This window comes from Taeniopygia guttata, chromosome 1A, assembly GCF_048771995.1.
Source record: "Taeniopygia guttata chromosome 1A, bTaeGut7.mat, whole genome shotgun sequence".
In the NCBI taxonomy this organism is placed as follows: domain Eukaryota; kingdom Metazoa; phylum Chordata; class Aves; order Passeriformes; family Estrildidae; genus Taeniopygia; species Taeniopygia guttata.
Genome location: NC_133025.1, coordinates 68,094,792 through 68,122,562, shown reverse-complemented (window position 1 = coordinate 68,122,562; position 27,771 = coordinate 68,094,792). Strand labels below are relative to the sequence as shown.

Sequence of the window (27,771 nt, the reverse complement as noted above, 5' to 3'; positions counted from 1 at the left end):
TAGCTCAGTCCCTAAAGGAGCCAGGCTTCCAGGAGCCAGGTACTAAATAAGATTTCAAAGCCTTGGAGCACTTGTGTGCAGAGCTAAGGTTTGCCATGGGTTTTAGAAAGGCAATAAACACAAAAATAAGGGAGTGCCACTTTCACAGCTGGTTGTATCAAATCGAAAAGGGGAGAGGATCTCAGTGGCACCTCTTGAGCTGGGTACTCCTTCTCATCTTTGCATGATCAGTGCTAGAACCACATAGAAATGCTGCATTGCCCAGAGTCAAACCACCCTGCAAATCCAGTTCTTAATGCCAAACACCAACTGGCCCCAATTTTTCCCCAGGGCACAAAGGCTTCAAGACCAGCTAAAGCTTCTGACCTTCACGTTCCAGCTGAGGGTGTCCGTAATATCAAGAGCATGTGGGAGAAAGGGAATGTCTTCTCATCACCTTCTGGGGCAGGAGCACCAAATAAGGTATGTGTGTAATTTTCCTAGTGATTATAAAGAATTATGCTCTGGACCTGACCTTGCATTTGTGTTTCTGTGAGTGTGAAGAAGCCTGTGTGTTCCTTTGCATTACTGGTGATGAATATCCCAAAGGATCCTGAAGACCTCAGAAATCCACGAGATGGTGTGACTGCAATATTGATTATGACGGAAGAATTTAGTGACCTACTGAGCTCAGTTATGAGACATTCCAGAGCCACATTAGATATCTTAGAAAAATACATCTGGGTCAATCAAGCAGAGTACAAAGAAATTATTTGAGTAGGGCAAAATTCCTTTGGGGAGCAGAAGAGCTTTGAATAGGCAGGATAGTGATGATATTTTCTAGATAATTTGTAGAAGTATTTGTGAGACCTTTATCTTTTCTGTGTCAATCCTTTAGGCAACATTTTCTTTCTATAAATTGATGTGAGCTGCTGGGCATTTATGATAGGCAAAAGGATGAGCCATGGATTGAAGTGGGTTATTACAGATGGTAATTAATTTTTAGCCATTTGTTCTAGCCTTTTAAAGACTTAATGCTTTAAATTTTAGGTCACTTCTCTATTGTGTACTTCTTTTGAAAAAAAAAAATTAGTTTAACAGAGAAAAGAAGTCGATTTGAACTGATGTCTCTTCTATTAAGCTAAATATTGTTGGATTTGGGCTTGTGGTAGAAACAGCCTGTTTATGTCTGACATTTATTACTGGGGTAGCAGTAAAGTGGAGATGTTTTTGTCAGTCCATGTATATAATTTTTGAAAACTAGAGAGCAGCAGCACTGTATAATTAATAGGGACAAAACCTTCAGAGCACACAGGATGTCTCTGAGCAAACCATAGGCACAGTGAGGACCTCTATTAAACCCAGGCTTGGCTTTGCTTTTAAATCTAAACATGGTAAACAGAGCAAAAGCCATTCTGAAAGTCTTCTGATTGGATTTTATCATTTTGCAGGAAACTGCTGGACTGAAGGTTGGTGTCTCCAGTCGTATCAACGAGTGGTTGACCAAGACCCCAGAGAGCAACAAATCCCCTGCTCCAAAACCTTCTGTAAGTAAACTCTGCTCTGTGTCCTCTTGGCAGCTCACAGCCCTCTGGCTGCTGACTCCTTGTAGTCAGAAAATTGGGAGAGGAAACAGGGCAGTTCTCACCTTAAAGCTCAGAGAAGCACTTCTCTGGTGAAGGACGACTTTAATTTGCCACCTGTGTGAAAGGCTTACCATTAATTTAGAAATTACCAGCCACAGACCCCAGGTTGCAAACTTACACACACTTGGAGTTTGGCCCTTGCCCTGTAAAAACCTTCCAAGTTTGTTTTAAAACACAACTGAAATAATTTAGTTCTTTATGAGCTTAATGAAGGCCCTTTAGCCTGCCCATTAGTTCAGCAAGAAGCAGAGCAGAAAATGCTGTCGAGGTAATAAACTGGGAATGTGGGAAGCAGCAGTGTGGGAAGGAGCAGGAAGAGGTAAATGTGGGGTGGGGAAGGGTAAGGATGGGGTATAGGGACATAAATATCCATATGGAGAATCATTTGTGATGTTAATGGTTCAACTTCAGGATTTTGTTAAAGAGCTGGTTTCTTCCCATATAAAGCACGTGCTTTAATATGTGCTACAGTATTCTATTTAGCAATAAACATACATAATACACTGCATATATGCAGCGTTTTTCTGCCAGTTCACCTGCCCTTTATAAAAAGTGCAGCCTAAAAAACACTTTCTCAATTCACACTCCTATTTGTCCTAAAGAGGAGTTTAAAATTTGCAGCATTGTCCACTGTAGAATCTGCCTCCAGATTTTCCTCTCTTTCTTTTAAGTTGCATCTTTCAGACAATGTAAAACTAATCTCTTGTTTTTCCCTCAGCCAACTGTTTCTATCTATGTCTTAATTTCCCTCTTTCTCAATAGATTGTTCTTTCTTCTTTCAATGTCTCTGCTTGAAGGAATGTGCCCTCCTCCTGTTCTTCTTCTTTGGGGGTCTGTTTGCTAAGTTGGTCAGGTAAATCTGTTTATAATTGACTTTGAAGGTTTATATACAATTATAATGTGTGATTTTTCTTTTTTTTTAAGTCAGGATAAATCTAAGGGAAGCCTAGAATTTCTTATTTAGCAAATAACTTCTCACCCTCATCACATTCCACCAAAGTTAAGAAATGTTCAAAGTTTTTGTGACCATCAAGATTCTTCTGGATTTTGGAAAAATACTGAATTCAAGGCAAAGCAAAGATTTCAGTTTTACAAGTTACAGATCCCAAATTATTTCAGGACTAACTATGGAAGTGTATTTGTGATGATGTCCACTGCAAATGGCTTTGTGATAAGGTCAAAATTGCTTTCTTCCTTCCTCTGTTACTACTGAACTGCCTTTTCAAAGAGCAGAATTGGCTTCAAGTTTTAATCATCAGCAACCTTGTGTGGCTGCAAATTAGGATCAGTTTTGGAGGGTCTCTGCTGGGTGAAAATATCCCTTGCAGGAATCTCATTTCCATTCTTCACTGAGCATTTTACGGGGAGAAATTCTCATTTACCTCCATACAGATGGCTACTACAAAATCCTGGAAGCCATGCAGGACTTGAACAATTCCTGAAAAGGAGACGACTTATGTCCAAAATTATTTGAGTCTCTTGTTTGCCATGCACAGAGTTAGAGATCAATCCATCTGCCCAGCAGATGTCATTTTCATTTGCAGCCTTCCTTTTCACCAAGAATCTAATTTACATTTTTATGGAGCTTTGATTAAACTCTCAAAAATACACTCAATTTCAGAGATTACTACTATTCTTTAATCACTTTACCTCATCTGATTTTTTTTTTTTTTTGTTTTGTGGGGGTTTTTTGTGGTTTTTTTTTTTTTTCCTCTTGTCAGGCTAGTGATTGGCACATCCTAAGGTTGCAATGGATGCAATGGAAATTTAAATGGATATATAGATATGAAGGACTACAGTGATAAGTGCTGAAATCTGTATTTAGGGATATAGAGTAGGATCTGCTCTTCTGTTGTATTAAAACTCCAACTCTGTTTTTTACATAATTTTAAAAATAAAATGTTTTTATTTTGATGTAAAACAACCAAGAAAAGCTACTTTTGAATTCCTCCCTAGCAGAAATACTTTCCCTGAAAAAATGTGGGTATTTTTCTACAAAAAATAGGATATTTTTTTTCTAAAAATATGAGGGTGCAGTAAGTCTTCACTACACTCCCTAAGTTGAATGTACTGAGTTAAGACCAGTCTGTGCCATATGAAATAGATGCAACAGGATTCGTTGTTTTTCTTAAAATATGGATATGTGTGGAGTTATTTTGCGAAATATAATTCTTTATAACTGATAGAAAATGTAATGCTTACCTCTGGTGGATATTCCTTGACTTCTCTCGTGAGGAAGTTGCATTCTAACTTTTTCTTTAACAAGTGAAAATAAACCTGAACTAATATCGGTTTCTGTTTTCTGACATTAAAAATACAGGATTTAAGACCAGGAGATGTATCTGGCAAACGTAATCTCTGGGAGAAGCAGTCAGTGGAGAAGCCAGCTGCTTCTTCTAAGGTAATAACACTTCTGGGCAGTATTTAAAGGATAATATTCTGCTACTAACCCAACTTTTTAACCTATAAAAGAAAGCACAATGAGGTTCAGAAAGCAGTGTATCACTTTTATATTCCTGTTTGGCAGAGCTGTGTTATGTGTGGACATCTGTTAATTTTTTTTTTCCTGTTATAAATAGCAATGTTCTTCTATATGGGGTTTTAATAATGTGTTTTTGCTTTTTCAGGTGTCAGCTATGGGAAAAAAATCAGAGACTAATGGTAAGTAATGCCATAATGCATACATTGCACTTGTTTCAATAGTTTAATACATATTATTACATCTATGTAATGATATTATACATATAATGTGAACATAAACCATTATATGCATATTTAATAAAATAATACATACAATATTTGATTATATACATATAATAATACAGTGCAAACATTGTAATACCTATTATTATATAGAAACATTGCTACTTTTTGCAAAGGCATACCTGTGTTTTAAAATTCTGCAGCTATTCAGGTAGATGCCAAAACCCCCTTTTTGCCTTTGCCTTTCAAAAACTCCATTATAATAATAGTGAAGCATGAATGCTGAGAAACTGCTTTTGCTGGAGCTGTGCATTGGTGTCTTTTCAAGGCAAAAATAGTTATGCTATTGTCATTTTGAAACCACTAGTTGGTGAAATACAATTTAGTTTTACAGAAAGGAATCAGCAGAATAGTTCTCTTAGCTTAAAGCACTCCAAATAAAGCCAATTAAATTAATTGTATGGCTAAGAACCAGCAGGGAAGAATGGAAGATCATTGACCAATTTAATATCTTAAAGGGTACTTTGCAGCATCCTTCGATTCTTTACTAAGAGTGAAATGACCAAATAGAGAAAAACTCTTTGTTTTCCACACTTCAGTATGTGCCCACACATTTTAGTAGTTTTATGTAAAGGCAGACATATGGTACATCTGTGAACTTTTCTTTTTGGTTTAGAGTCGTGCAAAGCAGGATGGTTTTGCTCCTCTTTGTCTTTTTTTAAACCAAAGTGTCAGGAGAGAGGTTTTTGGGCTGGCTGTGCCTTTTCTGTTCTAGAGAGGTGTTTGGGTTGTTTCAAGCCATATTTAATCTGTCTCTTTCTCAGCAGGTTTGAGACAATTTGAGAAAGAACCGTAGAAGGCCACTAAAGACGCTGGACCAATCAATTTTGGGGGAAAAAAAAAAAAAGGAAAAAGTGCTAAATTGTTCTTTTTATATTTATGTTTATTTACCAAAATGTCTTTTTGCATTATCCCAGTTAAAACCATGTATATTAGCACTGTATTTAATAATCAGTCTAGACATTCATCAGAATAGTACTGCCTTTGCACAAGAGCCTTTATTCCTAAAGAAACCCATGCTGTGAAATATATAGACTCTCCTACTGACAGTCATAAATATGTATCTGAACAGTGATTTCAGCTGGCATTAGAGGTCCACCCAAAACACATGTAAAGTGAAGTTGCTTGGGAAAGGTGTGCAGCAAACCTATCAGAAGTCTTTTTCTTTCTGCACTTTAGACTAAGGCATGGAAGAAATATCTTTAGTTGACAATGTAATATTTTCTGTAAGTTGCCCATGTCATGAGAAATACTGCATCAATAATGTGTTTTAATTTTTTTTTTGTTTTATACTTTTTTTAAGTATCAATTTTTCCATTCTAGTTTAAGTTAATACCTACATTTGGATGATTATGTTAGCTGACAGCGGTACTGATATTTCTTTTTGTTGTTAGTGACTAGTAATTGAATGCAATCTAGAATATATATACACACATAGCTTTACAAGGTTTAGCCTAAAGGCACTACTAATGGTAGAATGCTTTAATATGTGCTAGAGTATTATATTTAGCAATAAACATACATAATTAGCCAATATCACAGCTTAAAAAAAAATAAAGACGAAATCACACACTTTTCTATAGTAAGATTTCATAATTGTCATTAGAGGTATGGTGAGATAAGTATTAAAAAATTTAAATGTCAGTTGCCCAGTAATGGGTAATTAAAAAGAAAGTATAGTTTTTAAAAGAGGAAAAGGTAAGGGTATAGAGGGTCAAAAATAGGTCACTTGTATAAAACATTGTAGTTTAATTTATATAAAACTACCATAATTAAAAAGAAAAAAATGTAAACAGAGTTGGAGCTTGTTTCAAATGACTGTACACTAAATCTTGCCATCCATCAGTGCTGTACACCAGGTCTACAAAAAAATGAAGTAAACCTCTATCTTTGTGATGCTTCTTTTTACCTCTCTCTCCTGAATATCATATTTACAGATGTTTTCATTTGTATATAGTAAACACATGGCTCTAAGACGTCAGCTTGGTTTGAATTTACATGCCATACAGTTTAGCGTTTACATCCTACAGTGTATGGGTGGCATAAACTGAGCAACTCAAGTAGCCCCTGAGCATGTTGTTAACAGCTTTGTTGTGCACCAGAACCCCCAGGACCTCCCTTATCACCACCTCCATGTCTTACAGCATCTGACTTTTTCCTAAAGAAGTGTAAGGTTCTATTTCAACCCAAAGCTGGGCTCCCCTGCTTGGCTGAAACATCTTGTTTACATATAGAGATGCACAAAGTTATCTGTAGGGGGTGAAACTGTGCCTACCATTGTCTGTGAGTTGTCATGGTTTTTGTTTGGGGGTTTTGTAAACACTGCTCTGAGTCTTTCAAATACATCTGATAGCTGCAATAAAAACATTTTGTTCAAACAATGTATTCTGAAACTGCATCTGCAATAAATGGAACGTTTCCATCAGCAACCCCGGTTGTTAATGAGCAGGAATGGACCAGTTGTTGTAAGTGGGATAGAAATTGTGCTAAATCCATGTGAAACAAGGTGAAAAAACCCTAAGGATGTCCCTCTTGCTGCCACAAACCAGCCTGATTTTGGCCTAGCAAAATCTGTCTGAAAATATTTTAGAGCAATTAACTGTGAAGATGTCTCAGGGTTTGCTTTGGTGATTTTGAAGAAGAATTTTTTCCCGTGCTTTCCTCAGATAGTGATTTTGAAGAAGAATTTTTTCCCGTGCTTTCCTCAGATAAATCCAGCCTGTGTCTGAGTGTAATATTCTGGGTGCTGCCAGCAGAGTTGCAAAAATCTCAATTTATGTTTGAGACTCCCAGTCTGATGTTGGAGGCAGCCCTTATGTTCAGCTGGCTGAACATAAGCCACATTTGAAGAATAAGCCACAAAGTGATCTGTATGTCCTGTCCTCATACAGAAATGATAGAAACTTATTTCTATCTGTATTAAAATTTGTAAAACCCTAGACTTTAGAAAAACATGCCAAACTATAAACTATAAACTATAACTATAAAACAATTTAAGGACTACAATGATCAACTTTTGTGGTTAATAAACTTTATTCATATAAAATTTTAAAGTATTAGAAATACTCTATGAAAATTACAAATATATAAAAAGCAATGTAATTAGAGCATACTTTGACAGTGACTCATGAGCCGGTATGACTGACCACACTGGAAGGAACATATAAAAAACATGTAAGTCCCTGTTTTTTTTTGTTAAGCATGTCTCTAATTAAGGAAGACCAGATAAAAAAGAAAGGAAAACACATTGTCTTTTTACTACTAATCAAAACCAGATTTCTGCTAAGCATCTTTACAAAACCCCACCCTCATTGCTGCATTCTTATATCAGTTAGTAGTCTCCTCCTTAAAAAAAAGGAGGAAAAAGTAACTGCTCATAACCATTATCAAGTACAGAAGAAGAAATGAAGATCAAGCTGCAGAGCACATCTAATCTGGAAGGAGGTCCTGCAGGAACAACCTGCATTTAATACTCTGCTTTGAAGGGGTAGTCCTTGTGGTTGACAGCTCTGAAAAGAGAAAAACCTTGTTATTCAAGCAGTGCAGAAAGTAACCTGAGCAGCATTTCCCTGTGGCAGTCTCCCTCCCTCACTGCAGAACTCAGGTTCTGTCATTGAACTGAGCTCAGGCCTGGAGAATGCCCCTGGAACACCAATATGCTGGAGGGAACACTCCAAATGAATCTACCTCCTGAAGATGCAGGACATGCCTCATTCAAGTTTGAAGTATGAGCTCTCCCTGGTTTTGGTCATGTATGTTTTCAATACAGGGGGAGTGAAAATACAGACAGAAATAGGACACAGGGAATAGTAAGGATAATAAGGAACACATACTGGATCGCTGGAACTGCCCTCCAGTTCCTGTTAAAGCTGAGGATGACATCCATCTCCTTTTTGGACAGTTCAAAGTCAAACACCTAGCAGGGAAAGAGGAAAAAAAAAAAAAAAAACAAACAAAACCAACTCTTTTTACTTAGTTTTGTGAGTAGTTAGCTCCTAAGTGTGCTTCATGCACTTAGGACTTGAGGTAGGAATGCATTAAGCACAGTTAAGCAATCCTCTTATTTCTCAGGCACATAAGAACCCTTGAAGTCATCAAGACAGTCCTGTTCTTTCTGAGGTGCTATTCATAGCAAGGTCTTACATTTATGGGTAGCTGAATCCCAACACCACTGCACTTTTGTGTTGTAAAGCACACAGAGAAGACTTTAGGTGCTCAGGATATGTCACAAATACTGGAAGGTAAATTTTCTGCTATGAGAGAGAGCTACTGAGTAGCAACTGCAAATAGTTGCCTCACAGTTATTCATCTGAAGAGTTCTTGCTGGGTTTTCGTAAGAAAAATAACTCCAAACCCTCTCCCATGGATTGAAAGCAACACAGAGGTGTTATATAAGGTGCCACACCTTCTGAGCAAACTTATCCAGCTGAACTTCACTGCCAAGGGGAGCCACAGCCTCACGGTGAGACAAACTCTAACAGGTCTGCTGTTTGTTCACAGCTTGTTCCTTTACACCCTAAGTTAACCTTTTCCCCAAGGGCAAGTCCAAACCTGGGGCTCCCTTTCTGCAGCAGCAGAGCTCAGACAACCCTGGTGTAACCCATTTCTCTCCTAGCTGGAACAAACTGCTTTTTCCCAGATGGTTTGGTAGTGCTGAGCCCCAGTCTTCAAATCTCTGTACCCCTCTTCCAGTGCCTCAGGTGCTGCTTGGAAACACAGAGGGGCTATGGCTGTGGGTGCCTATCCTGCACAAAACCAGGCAGCAGCATTTCCCAAGGGATCTTCACCTTCATGTTTTCCACAACACGGTGGGGTTTGTCAGACTTGGGGATGACAATGATGTCCCTCTGGACCAGAAAGCGGATCAGGACCTAGGAAAGGACAAGGAGGAGCATGAACACTGAGGTCCCAAGAAATCTATTCAAACACATTTTGTGGATTTTTTTTTTTTTTTTTAATCTACAATTTATTCTTCACTCTTTGGAAGACTGCCATTTTGCATACAGGAGTTTGAGATACCAGGATTTGCTCATGTATTTGACAGAAGACTGGCAAACTGTAATTTTTTTTCTAGCCTATGTTGTTTCTACATTGTGGCTTTTGCAGGATTTGTTTTGGTTTTGTTTAGGGTAGTAGCAAGGGGAGAAAAAATATGATGCTCTGGCTTGTATTATGTGAGTGCTCAGACTCAATGAGCATAATGACACTACATATAATTTTGGGCTCACAGGTAAGTACCTCATGAAGGTTCAGCTTTTGGAAGTCCATAAAAGGAAAAGCATGTTTACAGAATTTAAAAGTTCCCTCCCTGAGATAAAAAAAAAAACCAAACCAAAAAAAACCCCCAAAAAACCCCCACCCCAAACCAAAAAAAAAAATCAACCAGAAAAACAACTGTTGCATACAATGTTTTCATCCTGCTCTGCCTCTCTTAAAATATGATTATCTTTGATTGCACATGAACATGTGGCTTTGTTTGAAGTGCAGCTTCTGCACATTCCAGGCAACAACTAATTTGTGTGACTAGCAAACTAATAGAGAAAAAAAAAATCTTAAATAATCAATCAGCTTTCAGTAATTATTTTTGAACACAAGCAGATTTGAGGCAATCAAATATGTCTCCAAGTTACTTCTGAAGAATAACTTAGCTGGAAAAAGGAATAAAAATTTAGGAAGGTGAACACCTGAGGTAAGCACGTATCATTGCTGATCAGTCCAACCCAAAACTTGGCACTCAAGACCTCCTTGAAAAGTGCTGATAATTTTTATGAATGCTGTTAAGAACTTGGGCAGAATAAAGAGTGAAGTTGAGCCCCATTATAATATATCTCTAGAGAAAGTAGCATCTACTAAGACTGGCCTGTAAGACATCTGAGGAGGAGGAATGGTTTGCTCTGCCAATTTACCTGGGCAGGGCTTTTATGATGTCTAGCTGCAATCTCTTTAATCCTGGGGTCATCCATAAGCGTGGGTTCCCCTGGCTTAGCCCTGTTAAAAAATAGAGATGGTGGCAGTAGAAAGGTGACAGCTTCCCTGTAGGAGCCTTGCACCATGTGACACAGTCTGCATCAAGACATTTTAACTGTATCATTTACCAATCTTTAAAAATAACAACAACAATAATAATAATAATAACAACAATAATAATCTTCACAGCTGCAGTGTTTTGTGTGCAGGAAGGCTGCAGTGCTCTCTTACCATGGGCGGTTAGGAGAGCCAAGGGGGCTGTATGCTGTCACAGCAATCCTTTTGGATTGACAGTACTTCACCAGCTTCTCCTGGGTCAGGTATGGATGACATTCTACCTGCAAGCACAGAAGGATGTTTGATCAAAGAGGCAGACTTTGCTGAGCTTCGGAGCATGACATTTTAAATCCTCTTGAGTCAAAGAAAATGGGAAGACTTGACTTCCAGCATCACGACTCAAAGCTATTTTATGAAAAAGTTGTTAATGTCACAGCAGTATCTAGAGGCCTAGCAGAGAACAGAACTTTCTCATGCTACATATTAACCACAGAAAACAAAAAATAGATGAGTGGAAGTGTTATCTGTGTGGAATCTGGGAAATGAGCCTTCCTGGACTACAGCAGGGCAGGATTGCATCATCAGAGGGGCAGCTCAGAATGCCTCAAGTTTATTTTCTGCTCTGATGCACCCAACCTCTCCTTGCCTCAAGGAGCCTCTCTCATTCCTGGAGAAGCTTGGGGAGATGATCTGAACTAACCTAAGGAAGCAAGTCTGTGTTGCAAATAGATGTTTGGGTAAGATCTCCTGAAAACAACAGGAGCTCCATGGGGATGCTGCTCAGCTGCCACAAGACATGGCATGACCCCAGGGCTGTGTCTGTGCTGCTTCACGTGGCCCTGTGCACATACCCAGCTGTCTCTGAACACTGCAGCTTCACTACCAGGCATGGTGACATGAAAAATGTGTACAGTAGTTAACTTACACCTGAGCTAGTGTGGGGATTTCCCTGGATATTCCCCATCTGGAAGAGATGGGCATTCAGCACCCTCAGCTGCGTGCGAAGAGTTTTGGAAATGGAAGAAAATCAGAAGATCCCTAAGCTGCTGCTGTCTTGTGATTATGTTCATGAGGTATGTGGTGAGAATTTAGTATGTAATTGTACTCTTCAACCTCCTTTCTGTAATGAAGTTGAGTGCTTTATTTTGTGTTGAAAAATGAGAAAGTCCTGTGCATCTCTGTATAGTCCCATTCTGGTGCAGAAACTCCCAGGGGGATTTTGCTGAATATATTTAAGATTACTCTAAATATGTATTATTTATATAGAACATGTGTATTATATACTATATGAATTTAGGTATACTCTGATTATGTATACACACACACATTCTAAATATATGGAGGAATACTTCTAAGTGGAAGGTTCCAGCCTCATGGAAAGGGGATCTAGACAATCCTTAAAGTACCTTCCAATCCTAATCCATTCTATGATTCCTGCAAGGTTAGCTGAGGAATGGAAACAAAGTTCTCACCTGGTTCATTACAGGCTTGTGCTTCAGTCCTGGCTTGTTCAAGATTCTTTCAATCTGCTCATGGTTAAAGTTGGAGACACCGATGGCTTTTACCAAGCCAGCATCCACCAGCTCCTCCATGGCCTATTGAGTAAGGACAACCAAGGTGGGTGTGAGTTGGTGGTATTACTGTCAAACTACGTTTTTTTAATGTAGTTTTTTCTTTTATTTCTCTCAAGCTTGTGGCAAATGAACAAAGAACTCATGATAGATTAGATTACATGAAGGTATCTCAGTTAATAAAAGAAAACAGAATCCTAACTGTATGAACACCCAGTAAATTAACAGCCACACCTAGATTCATCTGCAGGGCTGGTTCTATCACTGTGTGTATCCAAATACTTTAGGAACAGCACCTACAGTTTTGATAGCTTCCTTCTCTTTAGCCTTACTAAAAACATCCCCTTCTTTCTCCCCAAAACAAGAGATACAAGCAGGTTGAAATACAATTTTGTGTGGCTGTCCTTCATACCCAAACATATCCCTCAATTTCATTTTGCACACAGATCTCTATCTTCAGTGCTGATACTTGCTCTGAAGAGCAAATACTGGCTTACCTCCCACGTGTCCAGAAAATCTGTGTCACTGGGAATACTGTGACCCTTCTCATCCACAGGCTGCAGCTCTTCACCAGCCTGTTAAATCAAGGCACATAATACACAGATTTTTTTAAATGTTGAATTTCCTACAGAGTGCTAGCACTTTGGACTGCATTTACAGGCAGCAGGTGGTTTAAACATATTGCATAACTAAAAATGATGCTTGTCCATTAGTATTCTCTTTTGGATGAGGGCTGTATTTCGCAGAATCAGTCCCTGCATGAAAGAGTGTGGGGATTAGTAATAATTATGTAACTTTGGCAGACCTGGAGAGAAGGGAACTGACACTCCCCAGCACCTTTGTTTTACATTCTTACTTATGTAGACTGGGTGAAGAAACACATTCTTTCTGTGCTATGCTTAATTTTTCACTACTGGTTACTTCAGGCCAGGCCAACATCCCCAAAAACCTAGATGTCCCTGCTGTAACCAGCATCCTGTGCTGGCTGCCAGAAGACCTGAGGGACTCACACTTAAACCTCATTCCAAAAATATTGAAAAACCAGATCCCTCTGCTAAAACACACCACTGCTCTTTAGTGACCAAATTCTTGCTACCACCGGGATCAGGGAAGAGCCAAATGAGCTCCATATCCCAGCTGTGTGATGAAGATGGGCACAGCAAAGATGAGAGAATGCAGCGTGTTCCTGGGCAGGTAAGGAGGAAAGGTGTGGAGAGCAGGACTACCTTATATCCCATCGGGAAGTGCATCAGGTAGAGGTCCAGGTAGTCCAGCTGGAGTGCAGCAAGGCTCTTTTTCAGTCCTACCTTAACCAGGGGCTTCTCATGGAACGTGTTCCACAGCTGTGGGAAAAGACCAAGCCCGACTGTCACTTTACAGCTCCCACAGGGCAGACCAGGGGACAGATGCTTCTCACTTGGAGGTCTGGGAGGAAAGCTCCCTCCCCACTTAAGTCAGTACATGAGGATGTAACATTTCGCTATTAAGGCAGAAAAAACATACCACAAGGCTGTCATGAAGGTAGAATCAGGATTCCCACTTACAAGAAGATATTCTCAGATATAAATGTAACAATCTGGCAAGTGCATCTGACACAGCAAAGCTGTTAGTGTTACAATTATTTTTTTCAGTCTAAATTTTGACTATTGAGCAGCTCAGAGGTACCTTCTTTCTGTCCCTTTTAACTGTCCACATTGAGGGACAGTTATCAATTTTACTTCATTTTTGAAATAAAAATCCAAATTGTTTAAATAGAAGAACAAGTATTGTTAAATTAAAGCACATTCTTTAACAAAAAACAAAGCTTAATGTAGAAAATCTTAGTTAAACTCAAAGTGTTCTGGTTTTGTTGGTGAAAATCCCAAGTGATATATTTATTAGTTGAACTGTTCTTTTTGCTAAGGAGCATGTCTGGGACAAGTGGATGAGATAAGGTGTGGTGGTGTGAATGAAGAAAACACCTATAAAATACTTTGATTTCTGTTCCCTTTCAGGATTACCATTTATACATGACAGAGTTTTCAAATGTCTTGCTTATCACTGATGAATCCAGACAATTGTCTTGCCTTTTTTTTTTCCCTTATTTTTCTTGAGTGTATCCAATTGAACATCCAGTACAATTGACTTAATCGATATCAGGAAATTATTAGATTAGCAATAGCTGTGGTATCTTTCCTAAGTTATCAGCAGTTCCTGATAAAGCTGAGTCCAAATTGCAAATACAGGATGGGACTTTTAAGACACAACAAGAAAACCATGAAGTGAATGTAGAGAAGGGAATAGGTCCCTATGTTACTTTACAGGTATAACAAGGGTTTCTCTGCAAGAAAAGCTAAATGCCCCAATAATCTTGCATCCTTGTACCTTAGTAACAATGAAGAGCTCTTCCCGTTTCACAGCTCCCTCCTTGATCTTCTGCTGGACTGCGTTCCCTATTTCATTTTCATTTTGGTAGAAATAGGCGCAGTCGAAGTGGCGGTAGCCGGCGTCAATAGCAAACTTCACCACCTCTTCCACCTTTCCCGGAGGAGCCTGAAAGCAACCAGAAGCCGGTCATGGGCTCTGCCATGTCCCCTGCCAGGTCTCAGCGCTGTGACAGCTGCTCACAGTCCTCCTTTCCAGCTGCTCCTAGAGTTTGCTCATCACCTGCCTTTATGTGAAACCCCACGGAGTTCCCAGGCACGGCGGTATTTCTGCAGGGAGCGGGCACACAGCAGAAAGGAGTTTGTTTCTGCAAGCCTTCCACCAGCTCTGCCGCTGCCAGCAGCGCAATCCCCGCTGCCATTTCCCCTCTTTGCTGCCTGTGCTGCCCAAGGAGTTTCGCCACTTCACCTTCCCCAAATCCTCCCCCCACACCGCGACCCCATCCCGGGGCTGCGAGCCGCAGCCGCTCTTTTTGATCGGTTTCTTTCGCTTCCCCTCTTCTATTCTGTGCCTCCTTCCACTAATTTATAGTTTGTCAGCCCCTAATTAATTTTTTTTTTGCCTTTTCTGCCCTTGCCTGTTGCTGCCCTCGCCCCCCCGCCGCGCCTGGCATCCCGCCCGGTTACACAAGCGGCCGCCATCGGCCGCATCCTGCCCACGCAGGGCACGGATCCCGCTTTTAGAAGGGTAGTGAAAGGTAGTTCTTTCTCTATTTTATTGATTTTACCTTTATTTCGCATCTCGGCATTTCCCTCCGGATCCCCACCCTCCCTCCCTGCCTTCCTCCTACCTGCCAGGTGCCCAGCCCCAGGGCGGGCATCTTCATCTTGTTGCTGAGCTCCACGCAGGGGATGGCCGCGCTGCCGGTGTCCGTCGGTCCGTCCATCGCTCGGAGCCCGCAGTGAGGATCGGAGCTGGCCCGGCCCCGCCTCGCCCCTCCCCGCCTCGTCACGGAGATGCCGTCAGCGTGGGGCTGCCGAAAGGATGGGTGCTCATTCCGGTGTTTCTTGGTGTTATGTATAGTAAATATAATTTCTAGGATGATATATGTGATATTAAATATTTGTTAGAATATACACATTTGTATTCGGAGCCGCCCCCTCCCTCGCAGGCACAACCTAGTGTATATTAGAACCCAATTTATAAGTAAAAGGATGTGGCTCGGCCAGGAGATGGGCCACGTCTGGAGACATACGGGAACCCCAGGTGCTGATCATCGCGTGAAGGACCCGAGATGGATATAATGGAAATCCTTGGGCAGATACATGTGAATGCAGCGTTCCCGTAAACTGTATCACAGGATTCAACAACTCTGGACACTGAATTGTTATTCTTCATCACCAAAAAAGAAAATCTTATTAACCTATAGACTGACTGCCAAAATCTTAGCCTCAGGTGGAATTTTCCCTATGAAAACCGCTTGTGCTAGGATGGAGGTGTGTGGGCATAGAGGGAAACCTCTGCTGAGGCTGACTTCTTGTTGCACACCCGGGCTCGGCTCTGTTCTTTCCTTGTGGCTGGCTAGATAGAATTTGATTGCAAAATAAGTATTTTCTTTTTTTCATTTTAATTTAGCTAGACAAATTTTCATTTATAACATTGGGGAGGAGCAAATGTCTCAGCAGCCGAGCTGGCGCTTTGCATGCGTCCTGCTGGGCTGTGGTGAAACCACCTTCCCTGGAAGCTCTCAAAAGGTGTGTGGATGTGGCACTTGGGGACATGGGCTGGTGGCAGACGTGGTGGTGCTGGAGACTCGACTTTGGAGTCTTTTCCAACCCAAATCGTCCTATGGTACCGCAGCTGAGAGAGCCTGTTGGCTTGCCAGGAGAATTTCTGCCCCAGGCAATGGGTGTCCATTGGAGGATTTTCTCCAGGACTAAATTTTTCATATTTTTCATCAAAAATATTAGACTCGCCTTTTGTTCACAGAGGAATTCATTAAAAGGGAACGTGGCCTTACCTTTTAGCTCATTTCTGCGTTCTCTGTGTTTGCAGGAGGGTGGGCTCCCTGCTGGACCATCAGTCTGTATGGAGGAATCTCTTCCCTGGCCCCCAGTTAAAACTTCAGCCAGTGCTGGTAGGGTGTCAGATGCTGCACATGGCATTTGTGATTACAGCTTGGGGTAATCACAAATTAACAGGATGGTTCTGTCCAAATAACCCCCCTGCTTTTTGCATAGGGTGAAAAGTTGTCGTAGTTGAGATGGTCACAGTACAAAGCAACTCTCCACTTTCAGAAGGCTTCAAACCTGTTTTTATTATAGCATGCATGCTTTTTATACATTCTTACAAAACTCAGAAGTTTACACTTTACTCATTGGTCAGGAAAGACAAAGTGCTCATTGGAATAGGCAGCTTGCAGGTTTCTCTTATTTATCCTTCTTTCTTTCTTGGTTTCTGTATCAATGACCTTGGTAGGAAATTCTTTCAGGGGTAAGAATTATCAAACTTCTCTCTGGCTCACAGAAGTCACTGCAAAACCTCTTCCACAAGAAGTGATATTTAAAGGTGGCACTAGACTGTAGAGTGCAGTGCCTCAGAAATCAAGAGCCAGAGCCTGGAGGGACTGGGCTGCTTAGCTAGCAGCTGTCTGGAAGAAAAGATGCTTCACACCAGGATGCTGATGTTGAGTTCAACACCCTACCTCAGGCCTCTCACTTGTCACAGAGATTTTGTGTTTAGTTGTGACAGCAGGGATGCTTTGCTGCTTTAGTCTGCTTTTCTTCTTTTCCTTATATTGCTCTAAACTCCTACTTGCTCACTGCTGATCCCTGACCACCAATTTAAATGCTGTGGAAGTTCCACTGGTGTCATCTTGTGACTTGTACAGTGCAAGCAAGAATTAAATATTTTATACTTAGATTTTAATGTTTGCCTACCAAAATATAGAAACAACCATGAATTATTGAGCCACCAACTGTGACGTTTAGTGTGATTTGTTAAAATTGATGTGCATTTTAATTATTTAAACTGCTTTTATGGGACAGTGTTTTCAGTTGGCTAGCAAATGCCATGTTCTTGGTTTAAATATAAACACAATCTCTTCCTGGTTTCCTTGGCCTGGTTTCTAAGCCATTGGCTTAACCAAGATTTATTGTCATCTTTCTGTTGCCTTGGATATCATCACACATTCCAGAATGGGGAAAAAAAACCCAAAAAACCAAACCCAAACTGATATGAAGTAGAGACAGAGAAGCAGAGAATCAGATTTTTCAAAGTGGCTGATAATTCTAGTATGGTCAAACTACAGCAGTGAGAGGAGGTGTCTTCTATTGAAAACAAATATGAAAAAAACGCATAGATTAAAAACCCCACCCAAAACATGAAAAAGACAAAGATACTGTGTGAGATGTGATGAATTTGACAGAAAAAGATGTAACAAAAAAAAAAAAAAAGAGAAAAGTCTGTTGAGATTTTATACATTTAGTAATGGTACATTGTTTTTGAGGTTGGAAAGGGCCACACTATTCTTCTTACACTGATCTCCAATTACATTGAAAAGATTTTATACCAAGCCTATATCATATCCATATTTCTTATTTTTTTATTAAAGGCACTTGGGTGCTAGAGCAATAGGAACTGACTAAAATTATGTACAGAATAGACTAGGAAATGCTGAGATTGAGCTATTACTTGCTATTTAATGCTTTAACTGCAATAAATCTTGGTCTGACAGCTATAAACCCCACATAATTGCCTTTTTTTTTTTTTTTTTTTTTTACCCATTTGTTTAACAGAGCCATCAACAATTTTCCTCCCTATAAATCTTTATGTGAAGACAGTAATGATTTTGGAGTGAACTTCCTTCAGGCCAGGGAGGAGCAGGGGGAGATTTTGGCAACTCAGCCACAGCATGGGCTGGCAGAGGAGAACTGCTGGAAGGACTCTGTTACGTGTACAGGCTTTTCTGTTCCAATATTTTTGTTCTGATTCCTTTATCTGCATGGAGGAAGGCTACTCATCATTCAAAGCCATATAAAACCTGACTTTATGAGGGCTTAAAAGGCTTTAATTATTTTTAACTGCTATTATTTGCTGGATGCAGTGTGGGTGGTTACTGGGGCCCATTCACCTCAACTTTTTAGCTGAGTCGTGGTGATTTCACTCCCTGCAGAGCTTGGCAACTCCCTCAGGGACCCTGCCATGATCTTTAATGGATCAGAGCCTGAAGGTGGTGACTTGTGCTTTAAGTGGACTGAAACTTTTCAGGGATGAAAGAACAGTGATGTTAAACTTGGGCACAGGTAAAAAATGCTTGTTAATAATGCCCATGGGTCGCTACCACCTGACTGGAAATTTACTGGTGCCCGATTTGGAGCTGTCCCTCCTTTGGAGTGACTTTTCTAAAGAGTGATGGTGCTCCTTTGTGAGCAGATTTTGCTGAAATGCAAAAAGAAGCAAAACTCTTATGTGGGTGGGCAGTCCAATGGGAGTGTTTTGTCTAGACAGAATCATAGAATCATTAAGGTTGGGAAAGATCTCCAAGACCATCAGGTCCAACTGTTAGAGATGAAAGTTTTTAGGTAGGAAGTCCCAACATGATTCAACCTGGCTGATAGGGTTCCTTGTGGAAATAATTTGCATTTTTTTCCTGAACTAATGCTAAGGAGCCTGTCACAAGAGTCTACTCCTGCATAGCTGACAAAACATTGCAATGTATTGATTGCAACAACAGTGAAACAACAAATGTGATTTTTTGAACTGTTAAGGTAAGTATCATTATTTATATTTTAGTAAATGTAATGGGTGAAGACTGTGACATAGCATAGAATCACAGAATGGTGAGATGGGAAGGGACCTCTAGAATTCATCTTGAACCTCTTCCCTGCTCAAGCAGGGCCACTGAGAGCAGGTTGCTCAGAGCTGTGTCCAAACAGAGACACCACAACATCTCTGGGCAAACTGTGCCAATGCTCAGTCACCTTTGGAGTGGAAAAATGTTTTGTAATGGTAGAGAGACCTTCCTCTGTGCCCATTCACTCTCGTCCTGGCACTGGGCACCACTGAGAAGAGCCTGGCTCTGTCCTCTTTGCACCTTTCCATCAAGTATTTATGTACATTGACAAGACACCCCCCTCCTTGAACCTGGTGCTCTCCAGACTAAGGATCCTCAGCTCTCTCAGTCTCTCCTAACAGGAGGGAGGATTTAATCCCTTAATCCATTCACTCATGAACTAATTCCCTGTGCTTTGGCTGAGTGACCTCCCTGTCATGCCCTGGGCCTTTGGAGTGGTCGCAGGACACCAATTTTAGTAACACTGAAGTGAAACTTTTCACCAAAACTCTGAGAGTAGGGTTAGAAATTCATTGGAAAGAGTCACCAGAGCTGTGTCCATTGAATCCCAAGCTATGTCCTGTTTCTCCAGTATGGTGATGCATTTGCTCCCCCTCTCCTTGGGGCTGCTCACAACCTTTGGGGTTCCTGTTAGGTCGTAAGTGAGGCCTTTTGAGCTCCCCTGGACTACAGTGGGCTGTGCCAGCACCTCGCTGTGAGTGGGATTCCTCTCAGAGCTCGTGAACCCTCAAGTTTGTGATCCTGTGATCCTTTTTGGCTGTTGCCAAAAGTTGATGGCAGGGCCTGGGCTGATGATTCAATTCCTCCACCCACTCAGAGATGCAAAGGCATCAAATGTGAGTATTCCACTGCACTCAAGGGGATTTTTTAACAGGTACTTTTTTACAGATAGATAAGGATATCTTTGTTTAAGCATGCATGTGAATTAATTCAAATACCCTCTCCAGAACAATAGCAATGGTGCTATCTTGAATCTGTAACTAGGTTATTCTAGCAACTGTAATAAATCCTATTTAATTACTTTATAAATATTAAATTAGTCAATAGCTAAGTGCTGTTAGGCCCTTTTGCACCTTACCTTTTTGCACCATTATCCTTTTCACCTTTACATTTTTGCATCCCTGGTCCCTGTGTAAATTATTCTGAACTGATTCTAATGCAATTTTCCTTTGTATGCTTCACCTGTGTAGTAAGTAATGGAGTAACCTTGCCACTGAACTCTGTTAAATTACATTTTTACAAATGTATGTTAAAACCTGCTTTCACTAATACCTTTGACAGTGATTCTTTGAGCAGCCTAACACATTCATTGGCCCCAGCCATAAGCACACACTCTGTGCTCAGAAGAGCCTTGAGTTAAACCCTGTAAGGGCTTTCTCCAGTTCACCAGTTATACAGCCTGATTGCTGCTTATTCCTTGCTTTTCGGGCCTTTCCCCTCTTCCTTTCCTCCTCTGAATCTTGGATCTCTTCCATTGCAGTTTTTTGAAAACAGCTGAGACAACACCTTTGATCCAGGTAAGAATGTTGACACCTTAGATCACCTGAGATTAGCCACAGAGTGCAGGAAAGTTGTGATGGATGAGGAAATGTACTGGTCTGGCAGCAACCCAGCTCTCTGCACTCTGAAGTGCTGGTAGAGGCCCTTTTTTCTGAATATGAACAGATACCTGCCAGGGTGGCGTCCAGCAGACTCCCTGAGGAGATATTTATGTTTACTAACTGGAAATAGTTGATTTTTAAATGGGGGGTGGATGATGGCTCGCTGTTGTCATTGCTACTACAGGAGAATTGTCAGCCTTTTATTTCATGGCCTTATTAAAAATAGGTGCTCTTGTGTCAAGAAGGAGGTGTGTTAATGCTGGGAGGGCTGAGCTGAAAGCAGAAGACTGTTGATTGTAAATATGCTCAGGTGACCCAGCAGTGGGAATAACTCCTGATAAACCTGTGTGAGCAGCAGGCCAGTGATCCTCCAGCATGGTCAGAGTTGTCTTTTTGCCTTTTTTTCTTTCTGTCTTGTGCCTCTGCCCAGGTGCTGCTTCCAGCATCCCCCGCTGGGTGAAGTGACAGAAATTAATGTTCTCTTTGTGATTTAGTTCTGAGTTTGTGGCTGTCCCAGCTGCCTGGCCTGACTCACACATGTGGAAATGGTGAGTAACCACATTTATGTAATCAGTGTTGTTTGTTTTTATTGCACTGCTACACTCCAAGTTCATTTTTTTCCCCTCATTTATCTACTTGTATCTTACAGCAGAGTTTTCAGTATGGTTGGTGCATAGGGGTAAAAAGGAGGGGTTCTGTAACTGTCTGCAGATGGTTTCCAAATGGAATTTTGAAACTTCTTTGTCAGGAGAAGACAACTATGTGCTGAAATCAGTTCAGGGCAGGTGCAGTGACAATTTTATTTTCTTCTGCTCAGAAAATCAAACTATCAGCAAAGCGGGACTATTCTAACAATCCTGTTACAAAGAGTGCACCTTTTAAATACCTTTAGGAAAAACAGACAACTTAACCACGTTTTAAGTAAAAAGAGAAAAAAATATGGGTTTTTTCCCCCCCTTCTTTTCACTGTTAGAACTATAAGAAAGCTTGAAAAACTGTCTGCTGTTATAAAAGAATGAAGATGTCAGGCCCCACCTTTCCCTAGACTGTGGGCAGGGCATACTGCCATTCATCCTTCAATTTTGACATAATTTGTTCTTGATCTTAAAGCTATTTCTTTAGCTGGAGATATGTTCCAACTTTCCTAATGTATTTATGTTACCCCCTCCCCCCATAGAATATTAGCATTACCTGGATTTCAGCTGTTGACTTTTAATAAGAAAGTATTATGCTTGCAGGTCTTTTGAGTGTGAAAATTAAATTACAATGTTTAAACCTAGTGCATATTATTTTCTAAATTTTCTTAGTTCTTCCTTAGGCTTATGTTCTATAAAACATAATAATAATGCTTTAGGAGAACAAATTGATTGCTGATCTTTAGTAAATTGGAAGGAAAGTGAAATTGTAACGGGTGGGGAAACCAGGGGAAGACTTAGGAATGGCTTTTGTGTAGGAGGTGCGGGGTGTGAAATCAGACATTTCTCATTTCATGAGAAATGAGGGATCCAGAAGTGAGAGAGGCAGCAGAAATAAGGGAATCATCCTCTTAAATGTAAATGGGTTTTTCATCTGAGTCCCCCTGGAAGCAACAAAGTACTTTAAAAATAAATAACCAAAAGCACAGTTGCTCTTCAAGCTCATCTTATTTTATCATCGATCTTTTGCTGACATTGTTTTCTTATTGACGTCAGTGGAGGTTTCAAAAGCAATTGAAAGCAGCTGTCTGCTTCAAACACACGTTGAAGTCATCAGGAAAAGTGGTATAGAGTCTTTCCCTGGAATATACTTGAGACTAGTCCAATATGTCTTTTCATCACAAATTTTAATCATCAGTTGCTGGCTTAGTTTGTATTTGCTGCAGTGGAACATGTACTAGAGCAGCTGTATCAGATAAGGGTGCACAGTAATATATAACTGGCTTTACCAAATCCATCAAACTCACTTTCATCTTAAATACAGTGTTATTTATTTTCCCTTTTTTTTTTCCTCAGGCGCTATCAAGGTTTTTCTCTTTCAATATTTTAGAGGATTACTTGCTTTTGAGGAAATAAAGTTTGAAGTCCATTGATTAAATTCCTTATATCTATTTATATTGCTATTTTGTGACAGTGTATTAGTTAGATGATTTTTACGCAGTGAACTTTCATTACATTATTAAATTGATATATATTAACTTTAAAAATTGGCCCCTCTTCTTTTTTCTTTTTTTATTTTCTCTAAGTGACATTGGAAAAAGTTGTGCTTTACCTGAAATCATCTTTTTTCTACCCAGTGTGATGGCTGCTGTTTTTGCAGTCTGTGTGTGGTCAAAAGTGTCACATGCAGAGAAGCACAAGGAATCTGAACTAGTACATGAAGAAAAAATCCAATATACGGTGGCATCATGTTTAGGTGAAGCTATGTGTACCATAGGCTTTGGTAATTTGAAATCCCTTCCTTCTAATATTTCCAAGTAAACATTGTCCAAAGAAGGCTCGTGGTCACTGCAAGTGCCCTGAACCCAGCTGGCAGGGCAGTGCTCTGAGCTAGAATCAAAACATGCAGGGAAAAGGAAATATCCTATGTGGCTTGGTTTGGGAAGGACAGCACTCAGGGATGTCTTAAAGGAGGAAATCAGACATTGCCACAGCAATGCAGCACTGATAAATAAATTATAAAATGTATTTTACTACAGGATGGGTACATTTCTAGGTTCTTTATATCTTCCTGGACCTGCAGAGGGTGCAAAATCTCCACATTGCTTAGAAGAAGCAGAATTATTTCATTCTCCTGGGGCATTTTGCTTCTCTGGTAACTTGTAGCAACACATCATCAGCACCAAGATCCTCTCTAGAAATGTAATTGTAACAAAAATGGAGATAAAAACATTTATTACTGAAATTAGGGCTGTTGCCATTTAATTGGCAGAAGTGTTTTATTCTTCAATAGCTGCACCTATAGTGCAGCAATTCTCTCTAGCCTAGTGCAATTTGTTTCCTTGTCATTTTCTCTCATTCCCTAATAGGATGCTTTCCTCTTCATCATCTCTCTTTTTCTGCTTTCTGTTTGATTTTTATCTGGGTATTTCTTTTGGCTCACAGTTTCTGATGGATTTCTTGCTTCCAGCTTTAAGTGGTTTCTTTCATATCATTAAAACAGTGGAGGTAAATGATAAACTACATGGCTTTCGTTACACATTCTGTTTTCACATGATTTCAGCAGTATCTAGAATAACAGAATAAGATATCTGAGACATTATTATTTCACTTCATTTATTTTCAGTGATTTAGCAGAGGTCTTCAGTGGGAGAAAGTATGACAGCAATGTTTAGGGAAAAAACCTGCTTTTGAATTGTAGGGGTTTCTGGGATAAGCTTTTCTGCTTTCAAAGAAAGCCATTCTGTTCTGCAAATCAAAATAAATGCTTCACTACCACTCAATTAGAGCAGTATTATTAGGGAAATAATCCCTCAAACTTAAAATACTTGTCAAGGGATGGGCAAGAAAGTTGTTAGTGTGTGGTGGTAAAACTTGTCTAACTTGTCTGACTTCCCATGTTTCATAACAAGGATTTTTTTTTTTTTCAGTTTGTTTATTTCTGTTAATTTGTGCTTTATTTTTAATTCACAGTCTCCATACCAGCTGTGAAAAGGCTGGGTTACAGTATTATTGGAGGTACAACAGCCTTTCAGCTTGGTGGTTAGCCTTTGTGTAGGAGTGAATGTGCACTTAAATTTAGCTCTCTGTATTTGGTCAAAGTCCTTTGTGGGGTTCTTTTTAAGCAAGTCTGATTCGTTTTTTGGCTGTAACAAAAACTTCTTTTGCATTGACCTGCTTATATCTCATCTTTGGGTTGATGGGGGAAAAAACCAACCAAAAAAAAAATATTGAACCAAAAAATATAAAATCAACCAAGGAGGTCAAGAGGAAAAATTGTGCTTGTGCCAAGGCCCAGCACAGACCCTCATGTTCTCTGTGGCTGCAGATGATGGTGATACTGGAGAGAGCAGAAAACCTTCCTTGAGGCTTGTCCTTGATCCTGCTGAAAAACAGGAGGAAACTTTCATCTTGCCTCCTACCCAGTGCAAGTCTTTTGGTCAGGAGTTTCGAAATAGGTTGCTTAAATAGTGTAACTTGTATTTGGAGGTTTTTAATAGCTCTGATTAAGTCTGAGCATGCAGTTTTCTAAGATAAAAATGATTAATTGTAAACAAATTGTTTGATTTGAAGATATTATTAGAATAGTATTGCAGTAGCTGTATTAGCAGCATAATAATAATCTTGTTGTCTTCTTTGATTCCAGGAATTGCAGGGCAGACCACAGCATCATTATATAATTTGGTAGGGAAGAGAGGTGTTACTCTTCACAAAGGACAGATTAAAGGCTTGGGGCCTATTATGTACCCATCTGCAGCACTGTTATAACACAGTGATATTTATATTTTAATAATTTAGGGAGAGGTGTGTGAGGAGCTGCCTGCTCTTTGTGCAGCAGGGTGGCCCTTCCTCAGGTGGGAAAGGTGGGGGCTCCCAGCTGTAAAAATGTTCAGTTCCTCCCAGGGACATGCAGGGCAAGGCATGGGGCTGAGGAAACAGTGATGGTGGAGCTTACTGCAGTCCATGGCACATTAGGTGATGGAGGCCTCAGGAACAGGGAATTACCCTGCAGGCTTCCTTGTTAATTAATCAAAAATACATCTGGGTGCATGAGAGAGCCTCTGTACAGCCCAGACAGAGCTGCACCTGATGAAAGATGAAACAGTGCTTTTAGATTTATTTTGGTGCATGGATGGGGGAGAATCACCTCTGTGGGCAGCCAGGGTTTCCTTTTCCTTTTCCTTTTCCTTTTCCTTTTCCTTTTCCTTTTCCTTTTCCTTTTCCTTTTCCTTTTCCTTTTCCTTTTCCTTTTCCTTTTCCTTTTCCTTTTCCTTTTCCTTTTCCTTTTCCTTTTCCTTTTCCTTTTCCTTTTCCTTTTCCTTTTCCTTTTCCTTTTCCTTTTCCTTTTCCTTTTCCCCCACATGGGGGTGGCTGGTGGCAAGGCAGTGGTGCCACGCAGAACCCTGGCATGGACCTGCCAGCTGGGATGCTGAGACCTCAGCTGGACACAGCTCCAGGCCAGAATTTGAAGGCCAGCCTAGCCTGAGTGGAGAAGTTTAATGTGCAATTATTTTGAGAGTGCAATCACTAATATTTTATTAAACTCAGAGTAGTAAGACGGAAGTCAGAGGGATTATCTGCACCCTTGGGTAATATTCTCTGTATGTAGGACAATTTATTGTTTCCAGATATTGTCATTACATTCAAATCTGGTTGCAGTGTTAATTTTATTTTATATGTATTCTAGGACATGAGAACTGACAGAGAGCTTTGCTAAGAGAACAAAAACCCCATTTATTTTAGTCCTTTTTGCTGATGCCTTTGATTCTTTCATTTTCCTATTAAAAACTTACTTTACTAAAGAAACTGATAGAGGTTCATAATAACTGGGCAACTTGACAGCAATCAAAAGTGGAATAGGTAACAGAGATAAATAAGAATTCTAAAATAAAAACTAGATCTGTGTGGTATTCCTGAAGAAAGCATAGGAAAATAAAGGTTTTAATTTGCAATCCATTTCAAGCATGCTACCTCAAAGGGATTTAGTTAAGCAAGAAATCTCTTATTGCAAGAAATTATTTATAAAACCTGGAAGATTTCTGGTACTTTAAGTGGTGTTCCTGCAATGAATTTACCATTTGAAAATACAGGGCATATTTGTGTTTGTGAAGGGAAGGGGTTTTTTTATAGATGGGGAGGGACAACTTTATGGAAAGGCAGGTGCTGCTGACACTGGAGTCCTGGAGTCCTTAATGTCTGCTGTAGCCACAGGCTTATAGCAGTATGGATTGTTAAACTCATTTTTTCCCCTTCCTCTTTCTCTCCTCTCTTATTTTCTTACTCTTTTTTTTTTTTTTTTTTTTTGTAAACAGCTTTTATTGTTTGTGGAAAAAAAAACCCAAAACAACTGTATTGAAGGCTCTAAGAACCTGAAATCCTTTCAGCAGCTTCAGATTAGGTGCATTGAGTCATCCCCAAGGTGAATTTCCAGTTAAATGTGGGAAAAGATCACCACAATGACCTGACTAAGCAGAGGTAAGTGTATTCCCCACTGTGCTTTGGGAATTCAGCACACATGGGATAAAATGAAACATTTTTTGGCAATATTTTAAGCTGTTTTGGTGAAAATCATTTGGGTATTATCTTTTTGCAGTTCTCTGCAAATACAGATGAGAGGTTTTGTCCAATTCTCACTCAAGAAGGCATCATCTTAAATTGAAATATTATGATTCTTTCTGCAGAAAATAACTGAGTACAGAGGAGAACCGAATTCCTGATTTATTTTTGGAGACAGGCAGGGAGAGAGAGAAAGGAATATTTTGTCTTTTCTAAATACAGAATGATTTTCTGGCTATTTTTTAAGTGAACTAATAACTCCTTATAAAGAGAAGTTGAAATCCTTTTAAGGTGCTTCTCACATATAACAAGCCCATGAACTTTTACAACATCAGGATATTCAAATCTTCACAAAATTTAAAAAAGGATTTAAGGGGGTTTCTCATCAGAGTTACAATAATATTTTTCAAAACTTTCATATTTGTTTAACTTTAGAATTCAGATGTTCTCTGGAATACTTACTAAAAAACAGATTCACGGGTATCTGAAGCTGAAACACAACAGCTCTTAAACACCTGCATTGCTTTTGTTGTGAGGCTTATCTGAGGCTGAGTTGTAGTTTTCCCTGGGCCTGACTGAAACCCTGTGAAAATCAGGGCAAATATTTCCCCTGTGTTGAGTATGCACTGGGACATGCCCAGAAATTTCACTCATTGACTGCAGCACCCAAGGTGGCTCAAAGCAGCCCAATCCTGTGGCATTTTGGTCCTTTAGGATTCTCTCTCTGCCTTACACTTAGTGTACAAAACCATGTTGTTCCTCAGTTATATCACAGAG

At 40.0% G+C, this 27,771-nt stretch overlaps 2 protein-coding genes across 20 annotated transcripts in view; one reads left to right on the top strand and one right to left on the bottom strand.

Annotated features, from left to right (window-relative positions):
* Positions 1–6,817, top strand: part of CALD1 (caldesmon 1) — a 176,451-nt gene extending 169,634 nt beyond the window's left edge. For 10 of the 19 annotated variants that reach the window (XM_072923815.1, XM_030263577.4, XM_030263587.4 and 7 more), the window contains 5 exons: positions 331–462; positions 1,431–1,526; positions 3,946–4,026; positions 4,253–4,286; positions 5,153–6,817. In XM_072923815.1, the coding sequence (XP_072779916.1) occupies positions 331–462; positions 1,431–1,526; positions 3,946–4,026; positions 4,253–4,286; positions 5,153–5,184 (375 nt within the window). In that variant the 3' untranslated portion in view covers positions 5,185–6,817. Of the gene's footprint in view, positions 1–330; positions 463–1,430; positions 1,527–2,387; positions 2,479–3,945; positions 4,027–4,252; positions 4,287–5,152 lie in introns of those variants that run through there. The other 9 variants (XM_030263589.4, XM_030263592.4, XM_012569355.5 and 6 more) reach the window with 4 other exon arrangements.
* Positions 6,818–7,402: 585 nt separating this feature from the next.
* On the bottom strand, positions 7,403–15,317 carry LOC100190001 (aldo-keto reductase-like). Its single transcript, NM_001245274.1, is given in 10 exon segments — positions 7,403–7,897; positions 8,222–8,304; positions 9,176–9,259; positions 10,295–10,376; positions 10,587–10,693; positions 11,885–12,007; positions 12,481–12,558; positions 13,210–13,326; positions 14,348–14,515; positions 15,198–15,317. Coding segments are annotated over 10 exon segments (981 nt in total). The 5' UTR covers positions 15,294–15,317; the 3' UTR covers positions 7,403–7,854.
* Positions 15,318–27,771: the final 12,454 nt, after the last annotated feature.